The following is an 18,765-nucleotide window of genomic DNA, read 5'->3' as shown; positions in this document are numbered from 1 at the left end:
CTTACAGGTCAAATCATGAGATTGCAGATAGTTCAAGGCAATACGATTGCTGTATGACACCTGTGAAATGTAAGTTTTGCTATAAATTGCATTGCAGGCACCAACGGGTCTCACAAGCATTTAAACTGCTACTTATAAAAATGTAATTATAGCACTTTCACCTCAAAAAGTTTATTATATGTAACCGATGATATCAGAAGGGCTCTGATGCATCACAAGCTTCACAATCTTTCAATTGGATCTAGCAACAATTGTGTAATAATTTTTAATTATAATTGATGAGAATGTGGTGGGAAATAAAACGGGAAATAAAACAAAGCCATACCAGAGTTTATGAACTGGTTTATTGACAGAATACAGTGAAGATCCAGACCTCAGCATACACATCACAAATAAAATCATATAGAGTGACTTTGTAGGTGAGATCTTAAAACAAATACTCATGGGTAAGCAGCAGTTGCAATCCTTGCTAGTCTTCACTCTCCTTATAATCAAAATCATATGAATATCCCTACCAAATCTCTGTTCCAGTATCTCTTGCCCAATATCATAACAGTCCTATCCTCAGGCAAGGTATGAAATAATTACAAGCAACAGAGAATGTTACATTTGAAGCCTTTTCATAACAGTGCAGTCTTCAGCAAGTTAACAGTGTTTTTAGAGATCAATTCAGGCTACCAGGTATGTGCTTGAGCGGCATCTAGGAAACTGTATAATTTGGTAATTCTTACACAGTGGAGAGATTAGGCAGAAAATGCTGACTGGGGACAGGAGACAGAGGCGATACTAAGCCAATACTTACCAATGGAGACTCTGCCTGTAATACTCATCTATGGTAATGAATGATTTTGTTACCATTAGTGTAAAAGGCTTACAAATGGTGGGAGGTTCATTTTACAACATTTTCCAAAAAGATACTATACACCACCCCTTCCATTGATTGAGATTAAGATCCCACATGATGTGTGCACACAAAACAGATGTCTAGGGAAATTCTAGCAGTAGTACTTACAGCTTTAACTAACCTGTTACTGGTAGGGACTCTCCTTCATGTAAGTAGTTAAATTCAAATGATCAACTGAGGAAAGCTGATGAAACAAACAGGATTAAGTGGTAAAACCATTTATGAAGGCTCATTTTACATCACAAACCTCCCAACACACTTGTTATGTATTTCTGGCTGTAGGTGATAGCTGCTGATGGTGTGCTGTATGTGGGAATCCAACAAATGATTTAACATTATTTAACAAACCATCAATGTTTACAGTAGTGAGCTGAAATGACTATAGGACTAGTTAACGTCCGAGGCTTCTGAAAGAGTGTAACTTTTAGTATCGATCCATAGATGAAAACAGAGCTTCTTGGTGCTCTACCAATCAATAATGGAGAATACAGGTTCAATGGCACATAAGAGCATTACAGAAAAGAATAGATTTTACATGAGCTAACATGCTTGAAGAAAATGGTGCCTAAACGCAACAACACAAACAAGGGCCTTCACCAAACTTGCTGCAAGTTTGGGGACATTGAGATCCAACAGCGTGAAAGCTGTGAGGGCCCCTGGTAATGAATGAGAAGACAGAAAATGGTGAGACTTGCCTCAGGCTGAAACAGGGCTACACTGAGACAGGGCCTCAGCCAGTCCCCCATGGCATTGCTACAGGGAGAAGAGAAATCTGGGTTTTAGCACTACAGCCACTAGCACCCGGAAAGTTCTGCAGCTATACAATGCACTCAATGTGTCAAAGGCCAACAGACTAGTGCCATGTAGAGAGCATCAATACAGCAATCAATGGATATATCTAACATACTGCTTATAATCAAATGAAAAGAAAAAAAAACATTTATTTACCATCATTTTTAATTTCAACTCAACAAAAGGCTAAAAACACAGATACAACAAATTGGTAACAACTGAGTTTGGTTTTCCCAGTTGATCCTCAAGACAACAAAATGCACAACCACTGGAGTCATGTAGCCTACAGTACATGACTGGAGTACAAACCTGCTGTGACGTGTCTCTTTTCCCGCTAACTTCCCGCAAAGAAGAGTCTTAAAGTTTCGGCACATTTTATTACAATACAGTTGTACAACATTACATGAACCAGTTTATTTAGTAATCATATGTATTTCATATATTTAGGGTTAGGGTAGTGTTTGCTAAATAAATTTCGAGAAGCATAACATAAAACAGAGAGAATGCATAAACAGTTATCTGAAGCCCTCACCAAACAAAGTTGGGGACGCAAAGTCCAACAGCACCTATGTGCTGTGAAGGCCTCACTGCTTTTCTTAGAACAATAATGTATTTACGAAAACTTGCCTTGATAAAAGGTGGGTACTGCTCATGTAACTCCAGCGCCTTCACAACACTACGAACCATATCTACTACACTTCTACACACCTAAATGAAACATGAGAAGGAAAAAAGCCACAGAACAAGGATGGTTTGCAACAACAGTTCATAGTCTTGGTTAGGTACAGTGTAAATATTATGTCCCATGCGCTGTGTGATGCTTCTATAGCTCTCTTTTTTGCTGTTTATTCAGTGTCTCTTCCTCATAGCACAGTAGTAGAATGTACAGTACGTCGTGGTACTATGTTACCAATACTGGTTTGTCTACTAGCAGTTGAGGACATTAGAAAAGGGTTGAGTGTCCAAACCTATAGAAGAGAGGAGCGCAGGCTTCAGTAGCGGCCTCCAGGAGACATGACAGGGGGTCTCATGCCCATGGGTGGCCGCGGAGGGGCTCCCTGGTACCCTGGGGGAACCATTGGGGGGCCCTGCCCATATGGAGGCATCCCTCCTGGCATGTAGCCCGGCATGCCCTGGGGTGGACCACCGTACTGGCCTGCAAGAACACATGAGTTTGTTGGCTTTTTAGTAACCCCAATAATATAAGTTAAAAAAAAAACATGGTCTTTACTTCCTAAAAACATATTCTTATCTGGTATTGTATTGTCAGTTATAGAACACAGGAAGAAAAGTTTAGGTACCAGTAGTCTAGGGGCGGCAGGGTGGCCTAGAGGTTAGAGAGACCATCCTATAGCAATGGTTCGAGCCCCACAACAACCTGTGTCCACCATGTTGAAGTGTCCTTGAGCAAGACACTGAACCCACTCGGTGTAAGTCACTCTGGATAAGAGCGCTGACTCAATGCCTAAAATGTGAAATGTTATTGAACTAGAGGTAGATGCTGCATACCAGGCATGGGATGCCTCATGCCAGGCTGCTGAGGGGCCATCATGCCCCCCATGGGACCCACTGGTGGGGCAGAAACAGTGGCCTGGCCTTGGCGAGGAATATTACGCTGGTACCTGGGCAACTGAGCCCGCAACTCTTCCTACAGGACACAGAGAGCAAAGACAAGGAGAAATAATTAGACATCGAAATTCTGCAGATCAACAGGGTGAAAACAAAAAGATAGTAATAAGTAAGCAAGCAAATATAAATATAAAATAATGTATCTGATTCAAGAAAAAGCATTTATTGAAATCGTCATGGCATTTAACAGCTATAAAAACACTTGGTATGATTAACAGACTGTCGAGTAGCCACTTACTGTAGAAACTAGAAAGAGAGACAGTTCCAGCTGGGCTACTTACCAGTGAGATATCCTCATCAGGGTGGATCAACTTACTGGTTGCACTGGAGGTGGTGAGGGTGGCAGGCTTACTGGTCACAGTAGAGGGAGGTTTGGAGACAGTACTGCTGCCAGCATTGGGGCTGGCCACTGAAGCAGTGGCCTGAGTGTAGGCCGGGAATGTGGGCTTTGAGGGGTCAGAGGAGGTAGAGGGGGTTGGGTGGGGGGACCCTGACACTGTCTGCTGGCTCTGAGGAGGGAGAGAGGAAAACACATTAGAGAGACTATGCTAAAAGACATTCATATTTCACAGGGGAACAGAAAAAATAGCCCTCTTAATCATACTTTAAGGTTACTCCCATGGCTGTGTGAGGGTGATTTGAGGTGTGAGGTGTGTTTAGTCCCCTTTATGCCTGGCATTAATATGCAAAAATGTGTCTCCAGCATACAAATTTGATCTTTCTTTCCCTCAATGCAGACTGCACCCATCACTTCCTCTTGCAACATTTACATCCTTTAAAACTGTGAGTAAACACCTCGCCTCACTTGTTCCCCATCCACAAGTATCCTGCAGGTATGCTACTATTCAAGCTGCCTCTCACCTGATATATTTGCATGTCCATCCTGTTTGGATCTGTGAGCAAAAGTTTATTTCCATATTTTCCATGTGGACTGGAGACACATCACATTTACATTTTGTTGCTAATGTGGCCAAGTGCATCTCTAACCATCTCCAGAGGTGGTTAGCGATGATTTTACACATTTTTGCTCTAACTGATTACAATCTTATCACCTAGGGGAGGTGTTAATGCCAGGTGTATAAAGGGGTCTTAGTTGTCAATACAACATTGTTAATGCAGCACCAGTTACACTTCTCTTACACAGATAAGAGAGCAACTTAATAAAGTATGACAAAAGTCACAGATATTCTTTCAAGCCTGCAAGAAAACAAATCCCCAAAAGCATGCTGTGCTGTATTGCCCTGTACCAATTCAGAAATAAGTAGCTCACTTTACAAATCTGCATAAGAACTATCTGTTTAATGGAACTTTTGGTTTGGTCAAAAGGTGTGAAAGCCAATTTGGTCAATGGTGTTCTGTAAATGCAGATGTGTAATAAAAGAAAAAAGCAAACAATGGCATGTAGCGTCAAATCACAAAACCCTTCGTAAGTTGTTTCTACACACATAACTAGTTGGATGTCAGCATCTCTTGGTAAAACAGCTTCAGCACATAAATAAATAGAATTAAACTGTCCAATCTGCCCTACTACTCTAGAAGCAAACTATATACAATTGTGTGCATGCCAATTGTAAAGCTGTAGTTTGTCAGAGTGGGGCAGGCAGACAGCTGCGTACTTGTGACGTGCTAGGGAACAGAGCTTTAGAGGAGGCGGACTGAGAGTCTGCACTCGACGAGCCTGCACTTGTACTTGTACTTGTGCTTGCAACCCGACTCCCCATCTGTAGCACAGGAAAAGAGTAAAGAATAGGAAAGGTAAAATATCCTGCAGTTAAAATAATTGCTAGGTCACGTCTCTTTTATGTGCATGGAACAATACTCAAATATCCCTTATTCAAGATGAGAGGACTGTAGTATTTTATCTAAAACGTGCCCTGTCAGAAAGCTGGAGGTTGGAGGGAGATTGAGATGCTGCTGAAATAAATGATATGACAATGATTTTACCTGTCCAGCACTGGGGAAAAGAGGCTTGGTGACAGCAGGCTGAGCTGAGGGGGCAGTGGCTGCAGGCATGGCAGGTCTAGTCAGCATGTTTGGTCCTGCAGCGGGGGGGCCCTGAGCCATGTGTGTCATGCCTGGACGGTGACCCACTGGAGGAGGCATGCCTGACATACAAAATGGCAGGACAAATTAGCTATAGCCTAGAGCTGGGCGATATATATCAATATTGTGATATCAGACTAGAGATCCTCTGGGATTTTGGTTATTGTAATATCGTGATATAACTTAAATGTTGTGTTTTCCTGGTCTTAAAGGCTGTGTTACAGGTATCTTTTACAGTTATACAATTTTCTGACTGTTCTAGTGTTCTAGAGTGAAATGAACAATGAATGCCTCTACCTGCTTTGCCATCATATCCACAATAGTCTACTAATGCTCATTTATTAAATGAGCACATGTAAATATCTTCTGAAAGTACTAATAGTCATCTCCAAAATATTGCACATTATCGATATCGAGGTATTGAGTCAAAAATATTGTGATTTGATTTTGTCAGTATCACCCAGCCCTACTATATCCTGCATGGCGACACATGCAGCAATGTTAAAACACATTTAAAACATTTTGACATCCAAAAAAATTCCATTTTCAAGGCTCTGAAGCCGAGATGGAAGCTTTGTGAAAGTGTGGAAAGTGTTCTCCCCGTGTTTACGTGGGTTTCCTCCCACAGTCCAAAGACATGCAGGTCAGGTGGATTTAAGACTCTAAATTGCCCGTAGGCGTGAGTGTGTTTGTGTGTAGTATGGTATATGACAGTGTATGATGTATAGTATGTATATGATGTAGTAAATGGTGTATATGATGTGTATACATGTAGTATGGATACAATGTAGTATGGTGTATATGATAGTATGTCAAGCCCTTTGAGACTTGACTGTGATTAAGGGCTATATAAATAAACAAGACTAAACTAGACAAGGACTAGGCATGTCTGTGTTTGAGAACATGTCTTCCATCCTAGTGTGGAAACTGAGCAGAGAATAGAAACTTAAGAGAAAGCAATCAAATCAGAAGCATCCACTACTTTTGGGATGATTGTGATTTGATTGCTTTCTCTTAAGTTTCGATTCTCTGCTCAGTTTCCACACTTGAGTTTCCATTGCTTAATGGATATGGCTTAACCCATGATGTGACAGCTATAATTTGAGAGCATAAACAACTAATGCATGTTCTGGTGAGATTCTACATTTGGTTGGTATAGGCTGATTTGTTTGTAGAAAGCCTAATATAAAGTTGCCCATTGTCACATTTCTAAGTGAAATGATGCTTATACTGTAGATGCTATAGAAACTAAGTTAGTGCCATTGAGACGGAGAGAATAGAAAAGCTCTCATAACTCAGGAAGAGACACGCCCAGATAAAACTGGAGTGAACTGGAGGAGACATTTCAGTGAACAAACCAAGAAGCCTTATAGGCATGAGTGTGTTTGTGTAGTATGGTATATGATGTATGCAATCTAGTAAAATGATGTGTATGAAGATGACAACAATGTTTTATTATACATAGGATGTATATGATGTGTATTATGATGTGTAATAAAGTATATGATAAAGGGCTATATAAACTGGACTAGTGTGTGCTGGCAGGGCAGTGGGTACCTGGTGGCATGCCTGGCATCATTGGAGGCATCCCTGGACCTGGAGGCATCATCCCACCCATTGGCATCATCCTGAATACATGGAGAAATATATATAGATATTGATGAGATTACAGGCATGACAGCCACAGATAGGAAAATACAATAGATATGGGACAACATCTCAAAATTCAATATATCGCGATACAAAAATGTGACAATATGTATCGTGGGGCAAAAATGAATTGTGATATTAATATTAGGTACATTTTATTCTTCTCTAGTAATCGTAAATGAGACGGCTCTCCCATCACAATTTCATAAGCTCTCCAACGAAATTATATTATTTGCACTTTGTAATGACATTTTTAAATTCTTTACATTCTAGCAAGCCAATGCCATCGCTAGAAAGATTTGTGTCTCAGAAATAAACATATTTCTGTACAGTCATACTTTCTTGTGATTGAACTTTTATTTATTACATCGTATCTTGAACCCCATATCGCATATCGAATCGTATCGTGAGAGAAGCATATCGTCCCATCCCTAAAAGCCAAAGGCATGTCCTCACCCTGGTGGCATTCCTGGTATTACAGGGGGCATCCCTGGCATCATTGGTGGCACACCTGGCATCATTGGGGGCATTCCTGAGACAAAAACATATATTACCCATGTATTACCCACATATGAAACAGATTTAAGCAAACCCATCACTGTTCCCCACCTGAGTAGCTGCCTGGTGGCATCCCTGGAGCACCAGACACAGGAGGCATGCCAGGCTGGGTCATAGGGGGGATGTAGCCTGCCTGGGGCTGGGCAGCAGCAGGCTGGAAGGAGGGACCAGGCTCGTCATCCTCATCGTACTCATCTGAGTCGTCCTGGTTCTGCTTCTTCTTCTGAGACTCTGACACACAGAAAATAGAATAAAATCAATCAGAATAGAACAGAATAATCTCAGCCAGGAAAATAAACACACCACATTGTTAATGAGGCGTTCTTGTAGTAGCAATACCTTGGGTTTTTTGCTCTAGTACTCTTCTTCTCTCTTCCATGTCTTTCTCTGGAATACCCTCCATGCCATAGATTTCCAGTTCAATGTCTGTTCTTCCAGGTATTGCATTTGGAACTCCATCAATGGTCTCTTTATGTACCTAAAAAAAGAGTTGATCAGTGTAAGTGGCCTGATCAATTGGCTTGTCAATTAGCATAGAAGATGGCCGTTAGTAAATAAATGAATGGAATACAAATAAAACAGTATTTGCATTTTGTTTGCATGACTGGTTTCCTCACCTGCATACAGTGGATTGCCAGCCCGGGGCCAGTGTACAGCTTTTTATGGCAGATGTGACATTTGAAGTGTTTGGCCTTCTGATGCTGAATGAGAATCTTTTCATCGTCAAAATCTCTGTTACAGTACCTGAGTTCACGGTTTAGGAAATTGTTGTTTCGTGTTTCACTCTGTCACCGATAAACTTGAACAATGTACTATACATGACCGCTGCATTTGACTTAAATGTGTTTCAAAAATGGTCAAGCAAATAACAAATTTTCTTTGTTTTGTTGAAAACACCTTGCTCAATAGGACAACCAATATCGCGTGTCTTTAATATGCTATTGACGTTACGTTTCATCCAGAGCTGGACAGTAAACATCTGCAACACTACCAACATGAGGATAAAGATATGTGATGCTACAGTCTGAGAGCCTGCCAGACACTTACTGGAAAGCTTAGGCTAACTCACACTTAGCTAACTTTAGCTAAGAAATAACGTCAACGTTGGACAATCGTTACCAAACGTCGGCTAACGCTGTCTACCAAAGGACCAAGTCTTGTGCAGCAGTTTGTTTGCTAGCTAGATATAATACTAAATGTAAGAGTTAGAAAAGGATACCAGCACCAAGGCTTCATTTGCTTTTTCTTCTTTCTTCCCATGTTTTCTGTTCTGTCAATTTACTGCCACAGCTGAAATAACACAACAGCCGAATTGAAGATGGCGTCAGTTCGCCAACATCCCACAAGACATTGCGGCGTGGACTAGATACTAAAGATAGACGAAGTAACGCGCCATCTGGCGGCGCAACAAACGACTGTTTGTTTACCTGACAGGAACTCAATATAGCATACTGTGTGTACTGTGTAATAGTAACCTAAATTTGGAAACAAAACTACCTTAATAGACCATTCCGTTTGACTTCGAATGTTACTGAATGGACCTATACCCATGCCACGACAATCTGTCAGATATCTCTTTTTCTAGCCTAATTTAGCCATTATTTGTGAACAGCTAACTCTCCAATGGACAATACAACGCCACTATAGACGTATGATTAATTATTTTTTCAATTTCTTTATTGGTATATATTTATAGATTTGCGCAACACATTTTAATCATGAAAACGTCTAACGTTACTTAAAACCCCATGAGTGAACATTCATTACTGAAAACATTTTCCTCAGGAACCAATATGTGAAATCAATATCATAGTCGGACATTTTTTGAACGTACACACAGAACAATATTGCGCATGCGCAGAAACCAGTTAATCTTGTAAAGGGAGGAGGGGACGCTGTTTACTTTACACCAGTACATTTAGTGCTCTGCGCTTTTACCATTACGGTCTTAATTGGAGATCCCAGCGTCAAAAACACCAACCCAGCATAAATAATAAAAAATACGACATTGTCATCTGTCATTTCGGACAGCTGCTAGCTTGCTACGTGCAACAGTAATATAATGTTTACCTCCCAAACCTCATCCTTCCAAGACTCAATTGATGTGGAAGAGAAAGATGACTTTGACAGCGAAGAAATTGCTGGATACAACCAGAAAATTCAGCTGAACTGCTACTACACCATCTACCTTTATCAAGGCACAAGGTAACGGTTAATATTCCCAATGCTCGTCCTAGAGTTTGCTTTCTATTCCGCTAGATGTAACAAGACACATTCTTGACCGTTAGTTAACTAGTGTTGGCGTGAGCTGCCATGCTAGCTCTGCAATAAGATAACTTTCTTGGCTAAATAAATTAAGATGTGTGGAATGCATTGGAAACTATATCTGCTATATGCTGCTATATCTTTGGTCCTCAATATTATTCTACAGGAGATTACATACACATCTCACAGTATAATGCAGAGCACTCTGTTTTTCCTGAATATAACAAGCCCCCTGATGTATAAATTGTGGGTTTTGCCGGATCACTATTTCAATCCAACATTCTTTCCCAAAAGCACTCTTCATTTGTTCTGGTCCCTTGCTCCTGAACAGCTGACAGTGGCATTCACTCAGGCAAAAGCAGATTTGTACATTAATAACTAACCAGGTGATGAGTAAACTGTCAATTGTCTTAGATCTGAGGCTACTGGGGAAAATGTGGCATGGAACCAGAGAAGAACAGACTCCACAACCAGTCAGGATGACTTTAGGTAACAAAGGAGCCGTCCATCTACTTCTCCTTGCTCTCAGTGGTTGTTCCTCTTTGGCTTTCACTGTTGTGCATTGGTGTATCCACGGGGCTGCTACGGAAATCCAATCAACATGGAATCAATGCTGTTTCTTTCCTGATTGTGTTCTGATTGGTCATTACTGTGCCGACTGTTTCTCCAATACTGAGTTACATGGCCTTTAGCCTTCTCCCAATCTCTTCCATTGGCATGTGTAATTGGCAAATGGAGTTGAAGAAAATGAATAAATGAATTGCCTTTGAATGTCATGGCAGATTGTTATAGAATAATGGCAAAACATTACTGACTTTGTGATATTAGAAACACAAGGGAAATGACGTATTTAAGGCTATGTGACTCAGTTGAGCAAAGAGAATCTTAATGTCACTCTATTGGTGTGTTGTGTTGATGTGGCTTATGGTCATCCGCTTCTTCCATCTCCTCTCCATTGACTTGACTGGCTTCGAAATTCCTCACAACCCCCACTGGCTCCCTGTATCCATAGTGACTCTCTGTCCTGCCCACAGCCTGACCCTGGTTGACAGCAGCCTGCCGTCGGAGGCGGAGCCCGAGCTGCGCTGCTACATCTCTAGGAGACTAAGCAAAGGAGCCCTGCTTGGGGGCATGGGCAACATTGCCACTGTGGAGCTCAGGTATCGATGACTTTTTCATATTCACTCACACCCTTTTGCATCCCCAATCAAATTACACTCAGTAGTTACTAAGAGGGATGCAAAATGGCGCAACCGAATGGCCACCACATAAAGTCTGCAGATGGGAGCTGTGAGATCAATTGACAGCAAAGTATACGAGCCTTCAAGACTTTTACTTCCTGCCTTTGGACCGATGCCGTACATGTTTCATCATTGTAGTACACATTGTGGGCAGCTTATATAATTCCACTGTAGTAATAAAATGATTGTAGCTTTATAAAGAGAAGTTCAGCGGTGGACAAACTCAATGACTTGGGATATTTAATAACACAAATGTGCTGATGATTCACTCTTCCCAGTGTCCCAGAGCAGGCAGTAGGCTGCTACTGCTGTCTCCTGGAGCAGGAGAGATCGCCTGAGCAGCCGGACGCTGATGGCAATGGATATGTCATCTGTTTTATGGGGGGCTCTGAAAAAGGACTGAACTTATATCCTTTGTTGACAATAGAGAGGAAATTATTTTCACAGTCAGGTGCAGCAAATACATGTACGGATAAGACAATATAAGACAGAAATACAAACATACAGACATTTCCAACATTACAAACAGTAATTCAGTATAGTTTTATATTGTGCTGTCATGAAGTAATAGTAAGTGTAATAAGCATCACACAAGGTCCTCCAGCATTAATTGTATACATAATCCTTGCTATATTGAGTTGTTCTTTCCAGCATTGTCACATTGCATCCACAGCATTGTAACGTTGGACAGAGAAACATTTCTTGACTCAAACACATTCAGACTAGAGCTGGATAAGTACGTCCAAGGCCTGCAGAGCAGTCTACAAACCCCAGAGGTAAGAGAATGGAATAACAGTGTAATGGAGCTGAAATTATATATCACTGTATTGTTGATGTAAGATTGTTTCCTGTCCCTGTGTGTGTGCCTCAGCTGCAGAACCTGGAGACGGAGGTGCGTCCCTACCTGAGCCGGTGGTACGAGGAGTCTGTGATGCACATTCATCGTGTGGTGCAGCTGGTCCATGGCAGCATCAGCTTCCTGCTGCACGCCGTGAGTCACTTTCACCTCTAGAATATTCCATCATGACCATGCGCGTGACATAAACTGCTCCCATTCAGCAGCTCCCTGAGTGACCCTGTCACACTACAAATAAATGATATACAACTGCCAAGGTCATTGCAGAACTACCAACATTTTGAATAACCTGCTGTATATAGGAATAGTCATTCTACTGAGGGTTTTTGCTTGGTACTAAACGATTTGTGAGCAAAAGAAAGGTAAAATAATGTGAAACGTTAAAAAATGTGAAATTACCACCCCCACTATATCATTACATAATAACACAAAGGTATATCTACCCCATGCATTAAAACATTCCCTCTGCTAACTTTGATCAACTTCACTCATTTTGATATCACTCAAATTCTCTGTAAGACATACGCATTGCAACCACTGAGCGTTCTGTGTCCAGGCTCTGAGTCACACACACGTGGAAGTCATCAATTCAGACGAGAGGACAAAGGCTGATGTGTCCAGGTGAGTTAGTTTACTTTACCTGTACTCACAATACCACATTACCAAAGACTGCTAAAGGAGCAGCAGCTCTGACTGCCGATTTGAAGTGAATAATGTCTCACCACTGTGTATGTTACAGGCTGGCTCTGTGCATGTGCTGTTGTATGTGTCCATGTATGTACTCAGTGGTCTGTCTGTTGAATGTTGAACTTCTGTTGTATATCAGGTTCATCAAAGCAGCCAGTTTGCAGGGCCTCTCTCAGCAAGACACCACCACAGCCTCTCTATGTAAGGCCATCTCAGAGGACACACACTCTGACCTGACCATAGACTGCTCCACCAGCCCGCCCACACTCTCCAACACTGGTAGGTGCTACTCTGAGACGTACCCTCACACACTCCAATGTAGGTGTGAAATGGGATGGATCTTACAAAGTCTAGAAGTCTAACACAGATGTTTTCCTCCCCCAGTCACTAATCGCTTTTGTGATGGCTGGATTCAGGCATTCCTCAACGCAGCAGAGCGCTGTAATCCTTTCCTGCTCAGACAGATACTGGAGAACTTCAAACTTAAGGTGGGAAAAGACACACACACACACACACACACACACACAGACTATGACTTTTGATTTCTCTTGGCAGATATATTACTCATTTTTTATTGTGCTGTGTTTGAAGACACTCTCCCCTACTGCCTCTTTCCTTTATTGTGACCTTTTTCCTTTTTATCTTGTTTCTTTTTCTCCACAAACCACCACTCCCGCTCCGCAGGCCATCCAGGACATGAACAGCCTGAAGCGTTTCGTGCGGCAGGCAGAGATGAGTCACTACGCCTTGTTCCGCTGCTGCCAGTTCCTGCAGGGCTGCGGAAATGGAGACGTGTTGCTGCAGAACGCCCGGGCGGAGCACAGCGACCTGCCAGAGGCCTGCAGCATCATCAGCGTCCTGGAGGAGTTCCTCAGGGAACAGTCCCAGGCCCAGGCCTGATTCCATCACAGCTCTCACACCAGGGTGGGAAACTCACAGCAACCGCCCACCAAATTGTGGTATGTTGATACTTTGGCTGCGGCTTGTAAGATTGTCTACTTTACCAGCCACTTGGCAGACAACCAACCATCGTTCTGAATATAACATTACATTCTGCTTGAAATAGCAGTTGGCAGGTAAATTTAAGCTGTTGGGGCAATTTTGAGTCCACCAGCTGTTATGGTAGGTGGATGAAAATGTAAGTTTCCTGCCCTGGCTGATACTGATGCCTCCCAGCTAGAAGGGTGTTGGTGGTCAGACTAAGGATATCTACTGTAAAATACTAACAGCCCAGTCTCAAACTCAACTCCCTTCTACAAATGTGTCTTTCTTTTTTGGTTTTTGACATAGTTTACTGATTCAATAATCACTGTGTTGATCTTACCAATTAAGGTTAATTGTTAATCGAAGATAACTATGAAATGCATTTTAGGATGATTGGAAAATGATTTCTGTTTATTGCACTTTGGGTGAAGGTGACATGGCAGAGACACCCATCTGAATTGAGTGCTAAAATCTGTTTAGATGTAGAGGCTTTGATTGAAGCCATGTTTATCCTACCAACTGGAGCTTCCTTTCTATAGTGAATATAACAGCTGTGTTCCTGTGTGTAGCACTTTCCCCAATATGCTGTATCTCTAACTAAATGGTAATGTTATCCCTTTGCGATTTATGTGTTGAATGAGTGTGTTAGAAATCATTATTGACACTATGAACCAAAAATTATTATTACTACTTTGTTGCTAAACTGACATTGATCACAACGCTTTAATTGATCCAGACTACAAAGCTACTGCTTATCCTGATTCTAAACAGGATAAGCGAATGGATTTTGTTTGCCTATTTATGTGCAAATTGTTTTATTATTGTTTTGTATATTATTTCATTTTATTTTTTCTTTTGAGGAGAAACATTTTGCAGATTTTTCCAAGTTTGCTAAGAATGCACGAATCACTTTTATCCATTGCTTTTTTTTTTTACATAGCTCTTGTTTCTGCTTATATTTCAACCCAATAACTGCACTACTATTTTGTCATATGAGAACTTTTATCTTTGTCTGTCAAGTGACATTATCTATTTAATCTTTCTGTGGGAATGCAGTGTTGTAGATATAGTGTAATTTTTGCATATCAAGTGTATACAAAGTATCCTCTGTTTACAAACATCATCTTCACAGCCTTCACCAGCCCAAGCGTTCATGCTGAGAACAAAACAATGTTCATCTTCCATCATTGTACCATATGAGACCAATCTCTCACTAGATTTACTAAGCATTTGCCTAAAGGCTGTGCCAGGTTCAGAAAAGTAAGAAATTGAAGTGTAGAATAAATGTAGACGGTTAAAAAAAGGAAAAAGGTGCACCTGTTGAAGTGCTCAGTAAATCTCGGCATCCATATGTGTGTGTATATATGTGTATTTTCCTATCATCGTGCATCTGAATCTCAGCGGGACAGTTTGAGATTATGGATCAAGCCTCATCTGAGACTAAAAGTTTTTTTTCCATAAAACCCAATAGAACTAGACTTGGACCATTCCCATGAAACCAGTCCAAAGTGTGTAGTAGAGCAATATCGATGTTGGTGGTGTGTACTTTAAACTGTGAACCAAGTGATATGCAGGTGTGTCAGTTTGCTGTAGTGATCCGTAGTGTGACTGACCTATGTGTATACATTCTTGGCTCTGTACAGTGCGTTATATAATGTTATAAATTAATATCTGGTTCTTGGTCTTGTATATAGGAGCTCAAATAAATAGTACTATTGATCCTCTTTATTGTCAGAGTGTGTGCATGTTGTCTGTAGCATTGAAAAGGAAAGTTCAAAGATGACATACATTATGAACACTGATTTCGTATAGCAATATGTCATAAACACATTTAGCATATCAGATCGCATAGTAGGGCTGAACGATTTTGAAAAAATATCTAATTGCGATTATTTTGACTGATATTGCAATTGCGATACGATTTGCAATATTAGAGGGAATGATAATTTTTGCATCATTATTCTCATTTTCATTGAAAAACGTATTAAAATTATTATGGTTTGATTTTTGCGGGGATCTGTACCAAACAAAGATGTTTTCTTAAGTCTGTAGAATATGATGTGTAGGCAGGACATCTCTGCAGCACGACAATATTTAATTTAAAATGGTATTTTGACACACATTTAGCCTTTAACAAATATTGCGCCTCCTGCGATTTGAAAATTGCAGTAGGCCATATTGCGATTTCGATAAAATTTCGATTAATTGTTCAGCCCTATCGCATAGCTACTTTTTTTTTTAATAAACCTGTGAATAAGTCACAGTTACAAAGTGGTAGTTATTAAGGAAGGAAAACTATACAAAAAATTGAGTCTCTGGTCCTAGAGATACATTGGCATGTACGGTCCCTCAGAGGCGGCTGCAGCTAAGCCCCAGTCTGTCGGTTGTCCCCCCAAACTGGACATCATGTCCTCCAGCAGACTCCCTCCCTCCTCCAGCTGGTCCTCTGCAACCACAAACAGAAATAGATGAAGCTTGAGACAAACAGATGAGAGAAAGTATAGTCTTATAGTACAGGAAGAGATGTGAATTCAGAGAGAGAGAGCCTGTAAACAAAAGAGACAAGAAGGACAGTAGGTCACAGTAACATGAAGCCAGACTTACTAACAGTGTGATCAGACATCTTCCTCAGCAGAGAGCTTGGCACATCATAGATGCTCTCTGTCATTTCTCTGTGCTCTGAAATGGATGAAATTCACGCCAAACAATGAGACATTTGTATCATCCTGGTACAACAAAGGTATATGAAAGCTACTGCGTTTGCGCTGTACAAAACATGTGATCTCACCCTGATGGCCAGCAGCCCTCCGGTTAGAGAGAGGGACGTCATACAGGTCCTCGTCCTGATCCGAGACCTTCTCTGACGACTGGCTCATCTCATATATCGCTGAGGAGATATAATATGGCACATGGTAAGGTTTGGACAGTTTGGACGTTTAACAGCCGTCAAATGTTTATGGTATGCTTTGTACATTTATGTAAATTACTGTCACAATAATAACTTAAAGATGATACTAACTGTTTCGAGGTGGTAAAACGTCGTAGTCTCCCTCCTCTTGTCTCTCCTCCACACTGCCGAACCCGCTGGACCCATGGGTGCTGCTGAGCCTCTCATCTGGAAGCCACGTTGCTGCTATCGCAATTCAATTCAAGGCAGAATTACCAGAGACTTGAGTGAATGACTTGTATTTCAACATAAACTGGCTTCAGTGGCTCATCTTTTATATCATGACACTTCTACCTCTCTTTTCCATCTCTCTCCTTAGTTCTTATTTCTTTTCCTATCCTTCTTATTCCTAGTTTATTTCTTTCCCTATCCGATTGTCTCTTACATCACGTGGTTACAACAATTTTATCGGGACACTGAGGCCTTGACCTTTAACCGTTGCTTGTAACTTTGGTGATCTAGGGATTTAAGCTTATTTTACAGTTACACTCATTGTAAGTCACTCTGGATAAGAGTGTCAGCTAAATCCCCAAAATGTAAATGAAAACAGTAAATAAATGAGCAAACAAATCTACACTGAAACTCAAAAAGCTTGCATTGGTAAAGCGTTTGAAACTGTACTGTTGTGATGCCGGTATTTCCAGGCTGGCAGTGTGTTGCGGTAGGCGGCCTTTTCGCTGTCCAGCTCCACGGGGAAGGGGAGGGAGGAGAGGGTGCTGCTGTCCTCATGGAGGCTCCGGCCTGGGACAGCGGGGGCAGAGTGGGGCCGAGCGGGCAGCCCCCCTGTCACACTGTCACGGTCTGAGCAGCTGTGTGTGCCGGCGTGTAACCTCTCTCCCTGCCCACACACATCCAGGCTGAGGAGCACAACAAGCACATGATTTATTATTTTATCCCATTTTGGATCATAATGGAATAAACTCCCATCTACTTACTGTGTACTTCCAGAGCTAGAAAGATGCATGGCCTGCCATAAGTGTCCTATCCACTCCTTCCTCAGAGCAGCTGTCTCTGCTGCCTACACACACACACACACACACACACACACATACACACCAAAACATAGTCAGGGTGGGGTTAGGGTTGATACAGACCAGCACATCTCCTGAAACCTGACCTCCCACACACTCACCACCAACCGCTGTGCAGTCAGACTAGCTGAATCGGGGTCAGTCAAACACACTCAAACTGCACAAGTGACTCACCAGCACTTTTCTCTTTCCGTTGGTCATGGTGATCTCAAACACAAAGCGCTTGCCATCGTCCATCTGGACCTCTCGCACCGACTGCACCTGGCCCAACAAGTGCACTTACATACGTCAGTCTTATGTAGCGCGTCAGTCAGTGGCTTTGAAACTTTGGTGCATAATGTAGAGTGTGTGGTAAAGAAAGAAAAATCACTAGACAATAGAATTTCTGCTTTATCAAGTGTAGTGGATGGTGGCGGACTCACAGTGTAAATGTAGTACAGGCCTCTCAGGTGTGACTGTGAAAAGAGCAATGTCATCATGATAACCTTTGACTTTCACTGAGATCTCTCATGAAAACATATGTACGCACTGACAAAATCAGTTTCTCCTAACACTGACAGTCTTTGATGGATGTATTTAACTAATGTCTGAAATAAGAGAGCTAGGCTGGACAGGGACTATTCAGGAACTTGATAGACTCAGCATGAATGTAATTCACCAGCTGAAAGTGCTTTACAACACAGCAAATTTCTACTTACAGCGCTGCCATTCTTCTTAGTGTAGAAGAACAAGGTTGTGTTTTGGAGCCTGAACCAATACTTTGCCCACCTCATTTTCTATAGATAGATAGAAAGTTGGATAGATGGATAGATAGATATAGATAGATAGATCAATAGACAGATACATAGATTTTGATCTGCAGGTAAGTTAAACATATTTCCACACAGGTCTAAATAACAAGCGAGTTTGGACTCCATATATCTTACCATAGTGTCTTTTCTTTTCTTCAGGAAGCCCTCGAACAATAGCTTGGTCTCGTCTGCTGACATGTTGGCCAACAGTAGATGGTTCAGCGTTGTGGCTAATTCTAATTCTGTCTACCTGTGTGTGTGTGGTATGACTTCCTCCTCACGCAGGCTGAGAGCAAACATTTCACCGCCCCATCACCGACTCGCTTCTCTATTCTGGTTTACAAAAAACCCGTTTTGCGCAGACGCACGCACAAAGAGTGAAGTTGA

At 41.6% G+C, this 18,765-nt stretch overlaps 3 protein-coding genes across 6 annotated transcripts; 1 reads left to right on the top strand and 2 right to left on the bottom strand.

Moving 5' to 3' along the window:
* Positions 1-344: 344 nt before the first annotated feature.
* znf207a (zinc finger protein 207, a) lies at positions 345-8,877 on the bottom strand. Of its 3 annotated transcripts, XM_078284616.1 has the most exons (12): positions 8,796-8,877; positions 8,194-8,320; positions 7,916-8,054; positions 7,628-7,807; positions 7,475-7,550; positions 6,926-6,996; positions 5,270-5,430; positions 4,942-5,046; positions 3,607-3,834; positions 3,206-3,344; positions 2,665-2,852; positions 345-2,404 (listed from the first exon to the last, which is right to left on the bottom strand). In XM_078284616.1, the coding sequence occupies exons 1-11, from the start codon at positions 8,834-8,836 to the stop codon at positions 2,689-2,691; spliced, it is 1,431 nt and encodes a 476-aa protein (XP_078140742.1). In that variant the 5' UTR covers positions 8,837-8,877; the 3' UTR covers positions 345-2,404; positions 2,665-2,688. The 3 variants fall into 3 exon arrangements, with proteins under 3 accessions (XP_078140742.1, XP_078140741.1, XP_071768432.1); XM_078284615.1 differs by having other exon boundaries at positions 345-2,852; XM_071912331.2 differs by lacking the exon at positions 4,942-5,046 and having other exon boundaries at positions 345-2,852.
* A 593-nt stretch (positions 8,878-9,470) lies between these two features.
* On the top strand, positions 9,471-15,333 carry c7h17orf75 (chromosome 7 C17orf75 homolog). The gene is made up of 10 exons (XM_071912338.2): positions 9,471-9,781; positions 10,256-10,330; positions 10,876-11,001; positions 11,361-11,489; positions 11,798-11,858; positions 11,954-12,073; positions 12,495-12,559; positions 12,765-12,904; positions 13,010-13,113; positions 13,310-15,333. The coding sequence occupies exons 1-10, from the start codon at positions 9,639-9,641 to the stop codon at positions 13,523-13,525; spliced, it is 1,179 nt and encodes a 392-aa protein (XP_071768439.1). The 5' UTR covers positions 9,471-9,638; the 3' UTR covers positions 13,526-15,333.
* Positions 15,334-15,460: 127 nt separating this feature from the next.
* On the bottom strand, positions 15,461-18,623 carry LOC139921944 (uncharacterized). Of its 2 annotated transcripts, none has more exons than XM_078284908.1 (10): positions 18,514-18,623; positions 18,286-18,363; positions 18,010-18,042; positions 17,762-17,848; positions 17,492-17,574; positions 17,178-17,413; positions 16,629-16,739; positions 16,398-16,496; positions 16,214-16,288; positions 15,461-16,055 (listed from the first exon to the last, which is right to left on the bottom strand). In XM_078284908.1, the coding sequence occupies exons 1-10, from the start codon at positions 18,574-18,576 to the stop codon at positions 15,931-15,933; spliced, it is 990 nt and encodes a 329-aa protein (XP_078141034.1). In that variant the 5' UTR covers positions 18,577-18,623; the 3' UTR covers positions 15,461-15,930. The 2 variants fall into 2 exon arrangements, with proteins under 2 accessions (XP_078141034.1, XP_071768455.2); XM_071912354.2 differs by having other exon boundaries at positions 16,629-16,724.
* Between the last annotated feature and the right edge of the window lie 142 nt (positions 18,624-18,765).

This window comes from Centroberyx gerrardi, chromosome 7, assembly GCF_048128805.1.
Source record: "Centroberyx gerrardi isolate f3 chromosome 7, fCenGer3.hap1.cur.20231027, whole genome shotgun sequence".
Taxonomy (NCBI): Eukaryota; Metazoa; Chordata; class Actinopteri; order Beryciformes; family Berycidae; genus Centroberyx; species Centroberyx gerrardi.
Note: the sequence above shows the minus strand (reverse complement) of the source record. Positions and strands in the feature narration are given on the sequence as shown.

What these genes read in the sequence shown, in the direction of transcription:
- znf207a (XM_078284615.1), bottom strand. Translation starts at nt 8,836, where the DNA reads ATGGGAAGAAAGAAGAAAAAGCAAATGAAGCCTTGGTGCTG. An exon ending in ACTAGAGCAAAAAACCCAAG is followed by an intron (nt 7,808 to 7,915) that starts GTATTGCTACTA and finishes TCTGTGTGTCAG; the next exon opens with AGTCTCAGAAGAAGAAGCAG. An exon ending in TTTTCCCCAGTGCTGGACAG is followed by an intron (nt 5,047 to 5,269) that starts GTAAAATCATTG and finishes CCTGTGCTACAG; the next exon opens with ATGGGGAGTCGGGTTGCAAG.
- LOC139921944 (XM_078284908.1), bottom strand. Translation starts at nt 18,576, where the DNA reads ATGTCAGCAGACGAGACCAAGCTATTGTTCGAGGGCTTCCTGAAGAAA. An exon ending in CTAAGAAGAATGGCAGCGCT is followed by an intron (nt 18,043 to 18,285) that starts GTAAGTAGAAAT and finishes CTCTTTTCACAG; the next exon opens with TCACACCTGAGAGGCCTGTA. An exon ending in CGTTTTACCACCTCGAAACA is followed by an intron (nt 16,497 to 16,628) that starts GTTAGTATCATC and finishes ATATCTCCTCAG; the next exon opens with CGATATATGAGATGAGCCAG.
- c7h17orf75 (XM_071912338.2), top strand. Translation starts at nt 9,639, where the DNA reads ATGTTTACCTCCCAAACCTCATCCTTCCAAGACTCAATTGATGTGGAA. An exon ending in ACCAGTCAGGATGACTTTAG is followed by an intron (nt 10,331 to 10,875) that starts GTAACAAAGGAG and finishes TCCTGCCCACAG; the next exon opens with CCTGACCCTGGTTGACAGCA. An exon ending in TCAGCTTCCTGCTGCACGCC is followed by an intron (nt 12,074 to 12,494) that starts GTGAGTCACTTT and finishes TTCTGTGTCCAG; the next exon opens with GCTCTGAGTCACACACACGT.